The sequence below is a fragment of the Hibiscus syriacus genome, unplaced genomic scaffold (genome assembly GCF_006381635.1).
Source record: "Hibiscus syriacus cultivar Baekdansim isolate YM2019G1 unplaced genomic scaffold, ASM638163v2 tig00110865_pilon, whole genome shotgun sequence".
Classification (NCBI taxonomy): Eukaryota; Viridiplantae; Streptophyta; class Magnoliopsida; order Malvales; family Malvaceae; genus Hibiscus; species Hibiscus syriacus.
In genome coordinates, this window is record NW_024062894.1 from 3,098,858 (window position 1) to 3,110,666 (window position 11,809).

General features: G+C 32.1%; 1 protein-coding gene and 1 long non-coding RNA gene across 2 annotated transcripts; one reads left to right on the forward strand and one right to left on the reverse strand.

The window, feature by feature from the left end:
• The first annotated feature begins 4,317 nt into the window (after positions 1-4,317).
• On the forward strand, positions 4,318-6,882 carry LOC120143998. The gene is made up of 3 exons (XR_005517998.1): positions 4,318-4,330; positions 6,538-6,541; positions 6,749-6,882. It is a non-coding gene; the product is annotated as an uncharacterized LOC120143998 (long non-coding RNA).
• On the reverse strand, positions 5,808-7,394 carry LOC120143997 (NAC domain-containing protein 72-like). Its single transcript, XM_039158177.1, has 2 exons — positions 6,763-7,394; positions 5,808-6,316 (listed from the first exon to the last, which is right to left on the reverse strand). The coding sequence occupies exons 1-2, from the start codon at positions 7,300-7,302 to the stop codon at positions 6,029-6,031; spliced, it is 828 nt and encodes a 275-aa protein (XP_039014108.1). The 5' UTR covers positions 7,303-7,394; the 3' UTR covers positions 5,808-6,028.
• Between the last annotated feature and the right edge of the window lie 4,415 nt (positions 7,395-11,809).

Sequence of the window (11,809 nt, forward strand, 5' to 3'; positions counted from 1 at the left end):
ATAATTAATGCATGTAAAATGCTTAAACAAATACATGCAATGCAAATGCAAATGGAAAAAGTGTTAATTCCAAAAGTGACCACTATAGAACAACCTTCATTTAGACAACAAGAATTCATTACACCATGTAGCCAAAATACAATTATGATTCTTCGTCCCTTCATTTCCTTGAGTTGTACTCTTCATGGAATCTGGCACTGCACCTCCAAAGTTGTCAACGTATCTTATCACCTTTGATGACGTCGGATGTCCTTAAATTGAATATTAGGATCTTCTTCTTTACTTTCAATGCAAAGTAGTCTTCATGTCTTTGTGAATGGTCTTCTCGTCTTTATGAATGGTCTTCTCGTCCTTGTGAATGGTCTTCTCGTCCTTGGTATGGCTATACATATACCTTTTGAGTCAACATCTCGGCCTTTGTACCTTTAAAGGAAATCTCCAATCAGCTTCAGATTCTTCATTCATCGGGTGTCTTTCTTCGTGAATCATTTGAATGTCTCTGGATCTCCCGATTTTGACTCCATGGCTAAGAATTTCTTGCCTTATTATGACCAGCCTTCTTATTAGTCAATCACTTGCGAATTAACACCTTTGAATGACATGAAGATGCACATGCAATAAATACACAATAAAAAAGACATAAAACAAAAAAAGGGTTAGTACTCATAAGATAAACAACAAAATAGTAAGTACCGTAAATATCAAATAAAACCTACCCTCGCATTCTGACTACACAATCATGCTTAGTAGATCCTACCCAACATGATATATACCCCCATGCTTTGTTATTCACAAAAAATCCTAACCGCGTGATATCTAATTTGCATGCTTGTTCGAGAAAATAAACCTAACCGCATGATTTCTAGTTCGTATACATTTATTCAAAAAGCGAAAATAAATGTCTCAAAAACTTTTCCTTGTGTACCCTCCTCACGGGATTCTTAAGGTTCGGGTTAAGCTTGACCTATGTTCAGGCTCTACATTCACTATATGCTAGGTTTAGTTCTAAATCAATAGGTTCTCGAACTATCCTTGTCAGTGCCCCCTTGGGATGCTGAACCCTCAATCCTGGCCCATCACAGGCTTTTGGGACCGAGTTCAATTTCGAGGGAACACACCTCCTTATGTCCATACGGAGGTGAATACCATCACGAGGACCATAAGGCGTGAGCTCCAGGAGCGATCCACTATCCCAAGCAGAGGTGAAAACCACATGAGGGAGTAGTCTCTCACTCCTATTTAAATAGGACGGAGCGGGGTTTTAGCTCATGTTATGCAAATGCAACTGTGCAGTGTGTGAGGAAAAGCGAAAATAAAACCACACATATTCTCAAAAGATCAATCCTCCTTAAACACATAATTAATCTGAAACCATTAACAAACAGATCATTACAACTATTTATTGGTTAATCAAATTCTGAACAAACAACATTAAAACCAAATAGCGGATCAAAAACCAAATTAAAACGAATTTATAACTTTCAATAGCAAAGATAATCAATTAATCGACTATAGGTCTAACTCTCTTAAAAAGTCCCCAGCAGAGTCGCCAAGAACGATTTTTAAGTGCGGGGCAAGATTTTGGAAACCGCATCATTTTTAATTATTCTCTTTACGATTGAATTTTAATTAAAAACAATGTGATCTTAGAAAACCTCTAGTTTTGAAAATTTGAAAATTCCTTAACGATAAGAAAATCATATGGTTCAAGGAGTCGCCACCAACCTTTGATTAGGGTGTGATTAGGCACCCAAAAACGTTTTGTCATTGTAAATAAAAAATTAATTTTAATTAAAACAACAAATTTAGGTTCACGTTACCAGAAAATGAGTTCGGGAGTCGATTACGCGTGGGGAAGGATTAGCACCCCCACAATGCCCTAAATCGGTACCTCATCGATTAATTAATGTTTTTGCAATGAAATTTACAAATTCAATTTTAATTTGGTTTATGATCCCCAAAAAAACCACACATGGATTTTACAACATTCAAAAGCACCAAAATAGATTAAATTAAAATTACTAGGCCTTTAGAAAGATAAAGAATATTCGATTATTTACAAATATCGAGACAATATCTTAGATAAGTTCTAACTATCTTTTCTCGATAAATTTAAATAGACGAATATTTCTTTTTCTTCCGTTCCCAAATTTTAAAAGTGATAAATCAATTTCTTCGGTGTCACTGATGGGATATACTTTTAATTTAAAATCATTAAAAGCGGATATCTAATCAGTTAAGACAACCCACTTAAAACGTTTTAAACTAAAAGGATATTACCCTTAGTCAAATTATGTAATACGGTGAAGTTATGCACGTGAGGTTATCATACAATTTATATAAAAATGTCATGTGACTTGCAAATACTTTATTTTCATATTTGTATACATGGAACCATATTACCATGCAAAATAATGAAGTACAACTAATTAAAGAAAGTCACTATTATAGATTAAATTAAAAAAATACAATGATTAAATCTACTAGATAAAATAATCTAAATTAGGACTAAAATAATTGAAATCTAAATCTAAGGATTCAATTTAAAATTAAAATTATAGGACCAAATTTTAACTCAATGAAACAATTCAGCGAGTTCTAGCATAGTGACTATATTAAAAATGAAAGGAAATTAATCATGCAAGATCGAAATTATGATAATGACCTAAATAGAAAAATTATGAACTAATGACCAAAATAAGCAAAAGCAAGAATTAATAACCCAAGCATAAACATCATTTTTTACCAAAGCATTCACTAAGGACAAAAACGAAATTATTCAAAAACAAGGAGTCAAAGAAAGTTTCATTCAAAATTATAATAACTAGATGCACAATATTACCAACCATTAAAAAACGCATGTGCAACATATAATTTCAAAACTTTTGAAACACAAAACAGCTCCAGACCAGTCGAAAGATTAAGGTAGTGTTGTCACCTTCTCACTGGAAGGAAAACTGCCGTCCACCACCGCACTCGGGTGTTCGTTTGACGTCGAACTTCAAGGGAAGTTTTGCCTCGACGCCGGGAGCTCGAATACGGCCTTGGTTTTGTGAGAAACGATCTTCAAATCCATGGAATGGCCGATAAACATTTCGGCTTTTCCTCTCCAATTTACTGTCAACCACCGTTAGATGGACTTCGTTTTTAAATATGTGATTCCTCTCACTATAACGGAGCCTTCTACCCCGATCGTCGGATGGATGTCCCAATCTCCATAAAAATGCGTCGGCCGAAGGGAAGAACATCCCACCTCTCCTTTTCTTCCCTTTCTTTCAGTATATTTTTAGTGTAATATTATACACAGGAGCATTTATGATATCCAAAAAGGACAAGAAATTATAAAGAAGCACTTGTATACTTCAACCTTGGTCAATCTCTTCATTGCTTGGACAACATCTGTACGTTGTTAAAAGAATCCACCACCAACACCACTTGTGATTCCAAACCAAGGCTTTGTGGATCCAAGCTTCAATGATGATCGGTTATTCTTCCCCTGATTCGAATGTTTTCTTTTTGATCGAGAGCTTCCCCCCTGTTTCCATCATCATTGCCTCTTCATTTTATCATTGAATGCCCTTTTGTCTTTTTCTTTTTTTTCTTCATTAGTTGCATCATTAGGTAGGAATAACAAGGGTAGGTAATGGATTAGGTATTTTGCTTGAACCTTCGGTGGATTTTGTCTAATGAATTAGTGTTATTTGCAGGTGCTGTTTGACGTAAGCCATGATGACATTCGGTGGCTCAGGCGTGCTGGCCTCATGTAGGAGTTGGAACTGGAACGAGTATGGGTATGCAACAAATAAAAATAAACAATATTAATAATATAATAATAATTATTATTATATCCCGGACAAAATGGGTGTCTACACCATTCACACCCTAAATAAAGATTGGTGATGACTCCCTCAAACCACATTTTTTTTAAAACTCAATTTTAGTAGAAATGAACTCCTTAAAATTTAATTGTTTGAGATTGTTGTTAAAAATGAGTTTAAAAAGATAAAATGACCATTATAGACCTTATGTTGTAAATTAAAAATATATAATTTAAATTATATTTACACTTATTAATACTATAATATAAATATATCAACTTAAACTATAATAAAAACATATTTTATAATAACTCACTATTAATATTTTAATATATAAATCATGAATTTTTTCTTTAAAATAATTAAAATAAATTATTAAATAATAAATTATTTTTAAGGATGTTAGCATTAAATTATTAAAATAAAATATAAATGCATAATTGAGTGGAGTCCATACATTAGTAAGGGTGAAATTACAATTTGCTTCCAAACGCAAAGTTGAAAATGAAAAAGTTAAAAATCTTAGGATTCGTTTCGTTTTACAAAATATATGCTATTTTCATTTTTAATTTCTTAAAAATTGAAAACATTTAGTTGTAAAATTGGAAAATGAAAACAAAAATAAGTGAAAATATGAAAACATAAAAAAGATGTTTTCAGTATTTTCTTTAAAATTGTTTTGAAATTTTAAAAAATAAGGAAATATGATATCTAGATTTTTAACTTAACTTACACGAGTTTAAATCATTCTAACAATAATTTTTTTTTGATTTAATGATATTTGAAATCCTCAAATTTTTGTAAAAAATCAATATCGTCCCTAAACTTTTTTACACTCAATGTAGTCCTTAACTTAATTTTTTTAATAATTTAATTTTGTATTATTTTATGTTTAATGTATTGAATATCTTAATAATTGTTTATATTTTTAATCTAAATAAAGTTTTTAAAAATTAAATAAGTCCTCAAACTTTCTAAAATATTCAATTAAGTCAATATACCACATCATTATCCATTGAGTACTGCCAGAACAATATCATGAACTATCAAATCAGTATTATAGATTTCCATGTAAGTTTGTGAACTGTCATATATAGCTTCGTGACGATCAATGTTTGATTCCGCAATTTAAGGGTTAGATTATTTTTTCTAAGTTTAAGGATCATATTTGATAAAAAAAATGTCAGGGATTATACTAATTATTTTTTCTCAAAAGTTTAAGGTTCTCAATTACCACTAAACATATTTTTTTATGTTAAAGACACTTTTGTGTGCGATTATTTATAACAATATTTTTATGTATTTTTTAAAATTTAATTGATGTCCAATATGCATTAACATTATATTCCTCTTATAAACTAAAATAAATTTTGTGTTATAAAATTTTTTATCATTTTATTGTTTATATTTACATAACTCACCTATTAAATTTATGTAATGATTTTTTAACGATTATAGTTTAATTTAGTTATTAAATAATTATTTATTTTTATTCTAAAAAAAATTAGATACCACATATATTTGTACTATTTATCATTTCTTATTAAATTTTGTCTAACGTAAGATTTTTGTCATTCTCACATGATTTGTCAGTCTCACAAAGAAAATGTTGCATCTACCATCTAGCTAGGTACCCAAAAGATAATATACCAAGATTCTCCAAATTTATTAATTTTGAATTTTAAATTTACCAAGGATATAATATATTATATTTTTAATAAAAAAACTAAATTTATATTTTAAAAATAATATTATAAAATAATAATAATCTATATATAGTAACCATAAACAATTACATAAATTTAATAAATCTAAAGATGGAAGAACAAAAAGAACTTTATTAAGCATAAACTTGATTTAATAAATCTAGTCATCAATTTCTTGAAAATTTTCATTTTGTTTCAATTCAAAATACCAAACAATTACATAAATTTGAAAAATTCCTCTCCTCTCCTATCCCATACCCAACCCTCTTCCTTTTTACTTGTCTCTATTCTTTATTGCCTAAACCCAAACCTACCGGGCTGAGTCGGGTACCGGAATCCATACGGGTCGATCGAGCTAGAGAAGTTCTGGGTCATAAACCCATTTGAGTTTTGTTGGAAAAGAACAGAGTTATCAACTCGCTGAGTCCTGAGTCCACTCTGTACTTCCTCTTCCACCGAGTCACCAACTTTACGCGTTGACATATCCATGGGCATCGTGGGAACTTACAGGTCATTATCTCCATAACTCGGAAGCCCTGCTGCAAGACTCGCCCAATCCAGGTTGTGGAACCCCGTTTTTTGGTCATTCTGAAGCGTTTTCAACGAGTTCACTAATGGCAGAGCAAAGAAACGATCGTCTAACTCGGGGAACGACTCAAGCATGTCCTCGAGTTGGGAAGAAGAAGAGGATGTGGAGCCATTGTTGCTATGCTCTTTGATTGGAACAGTTGACAATGATTTTTGAGCACCTGAATTCTTATTGTATATTCTGCATAAAACCCAATCATCCAACTGCAACAAAAACAATAATTATTCAAGTTAATGAAGTTTCCTTCTTATTGTTATTTTACTATAAAATGTTAACTATAGCCTCATCACATTAGTTAAGATGATATTTACAAAATTTATGGGGTAAACTATCACTTATGTTTCATTTTGGTCACCTAACTTTTGTTTTTTCAAAATCATATCGAATATTACGTTTTGGTCATCTGTCGTTGAAAAAATAACAGAACTGTTGAGTTGCATTTTTTAAAAAAAATATTCAATAACGATGTCACATTTCTTTATGGTGACACGTCAAAATCATCATTGAATTTTTAACAGTGACCAAAATGAAATTAAAATATAACGTTAGGTATAATTTTAAAACAAAAAATAGTTGAGTAACCGAAACGGAACAAAAATGATAGTTGAAGCATTAAACCCAAAATTATAACTAAGATAAAATATATTACCTTGGAGCTACCATTTTTACGGGAAGTTTCCGAGAGTCTATATTCATGCATGATCCAATTAGTCTTGGTCCCTTTAGGTGCTTTTCCGACGTAAAAAACTAGAGCTTTCTTTAAGCCAACTTTCCGGCCATCCGTCATGATCATTTTATCAGTTCCGGTAGCTTTCCAGTAGCCGGAACCGGCAACTCTGTTTGGTCGTGACCCGTTCGGGTACTTCCGGTCTCTCGGACTAAAAAAATACCATTCTTTTTCACCAAATATAGCTTTACCTATGCAAAATAATATATATTTTGATTGGCCAGAGTAAACAAGCAAAAGGAGGGAGGTTAACACATTTTGTTGGATTTGATTAAACTTACTTGGTAAAACCCATGGATCAAATTTGTATAGATCAATTTCACCAATGATTTGCGGAGAAAAATGATGCCCTGCAACTTTCCTGCATAAATACTGCACTAAAAGCTCTTCATCTGTTGGATAAAACCGGAATCCTGGAGGCAAGAACAATTGAGCCAATGGGTCAGTTTTCGGCACTTCCATGGTCAGAATTTTCTAGACGACCAAACAGAAAATATAGTTCAATTTGATTAACAAAGAAAAGAGCTGTTCTAGCCAGGGAGAAAATAGAATGAGAAAATTTGAATTTTTTTTCTAGTGCTGGGAGGGGCAACGTATTTAAATAGAAGAAACGAATATCGTTGAGCGTACGGTCGTCCTTGTCTTATTTTCGAAATGGAACACCACTTTATTCTTATCACCATTAAAACCCCGCCACGTGGCTAACATCTTGCGGCCGACCTTATCCGACCACGAGGGTGCACGAACCACCACCAAAAACTACAAAAGCGTATCAATTCTTAAAACACGTAAGGTAACATCAAATTCATATTATAGATAAAAAACTTTTATATAAATTTGGAATATATGTATAATCAAATAATTATTTTATAATTTTAAATAGTTGAATATTTAATAAAATAATAATTTATAGATGATCATTCTATAAATTTAAATAATTAAAAGATTCAATAAAATAATATTTTATAATTGTAATGAAGGACGAAATTATTAAAGATTTGGAAGGAGTGTGCCCCAACCTAGAAATTGATTATATAATTTAAATATTTATTAGATAATTATGAATTATTCTCTACTTTAAAAAAATATATTTTATTCTTTTCAAGTTAGTATTCTGACTCCGTCTCTATCAAAGATTATTTATGTATTTTATTTTATTTTTTTATATTGATATATGAATAGAATATATTAAAAATCCCATCTAAAATATCTTTTATATATATGGCATACTTAAAGTTTGTATTGTGTTACATAATATTCAAAATTATTAAATGTTGGAGCATTAGCCAGCTATTGCATACAAATGTGGGAGTTAGGCTAGATTTTTTGTGACGAATATCAATTTAGGACAGAAAGAGGGAGAAAACTGGTGGCCATTTTCTTAGGTAACACGTTCACCGTTTCCTTTTTTGTCTTTTTCCACATCCGGATTAGGGTTTCATGCATTACATGGCTTTGGACCATTTTTAGTAGTTGTAGCATATTAAAACAAATATTTTGGTAGATTCTTCTCGCCTTTTCTTCTTTTATTATTTATTCAAGTTTAATGTTTATCAACACATGTAAAATTTTGGTAGGAGAAAATTTCTAAATTTTATAAGGGAATGAATTTATCAATTTTACGGGACGAAAATAAATTAACATCAGAAGATAAATATAAATAAAAGTCTAGAATATATGATAATTAAAATTTTAAAGACAGTTGAAACTTACATCAAAATATAATGTTCCCCCAACTTTTAGATCATAATTGAAACAAACAAAACTAGGGTTTAATATAATACGTTTTCAATTCTCAAGATTGTGATTGGTTCATTCTAAATTATCCAAGTCTATATATCGATCATTTTGAAATGACCATCCAGCTCAGTTGGTAGAGCACAAGGCTCTTAACCTTGGGGTTGTGGGATCGAGTCTCACGGAAGGTATTTCATAATTTGGAGGTCTCTTACGGAAATTGCTCTCAACCTGGCGTTGGGGGCAGCCTACTATCCTACCTCCCCCTTACCCTATTACATATGGGAATAAGGGTCATCTATATATCGATCATTTAATTTATTATTGCTTACTAATAAAATTAGGGTTTTATGACATGAATTAGTTGATGAATTTACTTCCTACTCAAATTCCTTTTTGTATTGTGAAGGAGAAAAAATATAGGTAGGCGATAGGATTATTAGCTGTCATAGAGTTTGAAGATTGTTGAACTGCTCTTCTTCATTCTATAAACATGTAGAGTGGAAGGATGTCTTTTTGAAATGTACAAAGAATCAAAAGGGGGTGCTATTGATGTTCAAGTGAAGTCATAATTATTGATGACAAAGAAAGGTTTGGCAGAACATATGTTTTATTTCAAGCTTTTAATCCTCTTGTTTCGAAAAGGTTTGCTTTTCTTTTCACTTTGGCAATCAATGAATGGTGTTTCGATTGGTTGATTTTACAAATACATCCTCCTCTGCAATTATTGCTCACCACTTTTTCTCTGAGTTCTCTTACATGTTTATAGAGTGACTTTAATTTCTAACGAAATTTTTTAAAAATATAGACTAAAATTTTAATATTTTTCTTTAAATAAGTATATGATTTTTTCTCCCCTTAAACACATCAAATTAAATCTAACCATTTTTTTTATTTCAAACCAAATGCTATTGTTGGAAAGGCAGAGTACATCGGGATGGAATTGAAACAAATTCAAACTGTAAGCCAACTGTATTGAATTGTTAGGCCTAATTGTAAATTTTTCAATTAAGAAATATAAAAATTCAACACATTTTATAAACGTGGAAAATGGATTGGGCATGTTTCAAATTTTTTTTGTCGATGTGCAATGTTTCTAATCGGGTACTGTATTTTTTTGTGGTAAATAGCAGAGCAGCCCTTGTGTGATTTAAATAATAATTTAAAAATAATAGCAAAGCAGCCCATGCATCGACAAGTCCCTGCACTTTTTTCAAATGTGTGTGTGTTTTTTTTATCTTGAGGTCAACTCCTTTTCATAAATTTTCCAAAATTTAGTTTTTTTAAAAGTTATTATCGTCTAACTAAAACTATAAATCTTGGCATATACAAATAGTTAATGAATAATAATTGAATCTTAATATTTTTTTTGTTTTGAGATTTATTTGATGTATTATTTGTTGAATAGTGTAAGGTGATGTATATGTTCAAAATCTTTCTACACCATTGATAATGCACACATATATTCCTTTTAACCACCAAGACCAATTTAATGATTTCATTTATATGATCAATTATAAATTTACATATCTTTGTTTAGGTATATATGGAATTTATGATTTTACTAACATTGCTAATGAAATGAAAATTGAAGGATTAAATTGATAGAAAAACTAATAAAAGAATACAATTGAGAATTTTTTTTGCTTGTTATAAATTAGAAAATTTATCCAAATTGTATGCTTCATTAAAAACTTTCCTAATCCTAAATGAAAGAAAAGAGTACGTACAACCCGGATGGAACAAACCAACAACAAACTATAAACTTACAATCCAAATAATACGGCTAAACAAAAATCAGGAATAAACTGCCAACAAGAGACAAACTCTCCAATACACTACCTCACATAACAACAACAACAACAAAACCCAATTCCCATATGCAATGGGGTAAGGGGAGGTAGGGTAGTAGGCTGCCCCCAACGCCAGGTTGAGAGTAGCTTTCGTGGAAGACCTCCGACAGTTAGAAAAATTAAAAATATAGATAAAATGCAAAGCATGTATAAATAAATACATAAATACATAGTTGAACAATATTCATATGCAGTCATAAATATCATTAATATTATATGCGCGTTTGAAATGGGAAGTAATCCCTGCAAATAAATCCCTGCGAAAAAATCTCTGCATATAGACAGAAACGTAAGACCCGACTAAATTTAAAAGTGAAGAGAATATTACACAGAAGTCCACGATAGCAAGCCCAGTTCTAAGCCTTCATAAATACCAATAACAGAAACGTATAAAAAGTAGAATTCATGGAAATTACTACAAAGGCATTAAAAGAAGACAGAGATGATACACCCTAGAGATGTGACCCACACTACTCGACTACCCCTAGTCTTTAGTCTCCATACTTTCCTATCAGAGGTCATGTCCTCGGTAAGGGCTAAATCCATCAAATCAGATCTCAAGTAGTCTTCCCACTTCCGCCTTGGTCGTCTTCTCCTTCTGGCACCGTCGACTGTAATCGACTCTACCCTCCTGACCGCATCCGACGGTAGTTGCCTAAGGACATGCCCAAACCACCGTAGTCTTCCTTCCCTCAATTTTTCAGAAATAGGCACCACCCCAAGGACATCCTAATAGTAGAGTTTATTGTCATATCCCACAGAGTCCTACCGCATGTCCATCGAAGCATTCTCATTTCTGCAGCCTCTATCCTCCTTACATGATCCTTCTTGGTTGCCCAACATTATGATCCATACAATAACGCTGGTCTTATTGCCATTCTATAAAATTTTCCCTTAAGTTTTAGAGGCACCTTCTTGTCACACAAAACTCCAGTAGCAGCCCTCCACTTTAGCCATCCCGCCTTTATACGGTGTGTTACATCATCATCTACACCCCCATCTTTATGTATCATAGACCCTAGGTACTTGAAACAATCCTTTGAGGGGAGAACGTGTCCTTCTATGCATACTTCTACATCTTAATCGTTTTGGTCCCCACTGAAGTTTGAACATAAATACTCTGTCTTTTCAATATTGATCCTTAGACCTTTTTCTTCCAAAGCTGTCTTCCAGGTAATCAGTCTATTATTCAACTCAGATTTTGTTTCAGCAACTAGGACAATGTCGTCAGCGAAAAGCATACACCATGGTACACCGTCTGGTGTCGCACAATAGATGTCGTCCATAATCAAGGCGAAGATGTAAGGACTAAGAGCCAACCCCTGGTGGAGTCCGATTTCCACCGGGAATGCCTCGGTGTCGCCAACTGTAGTCCTAAC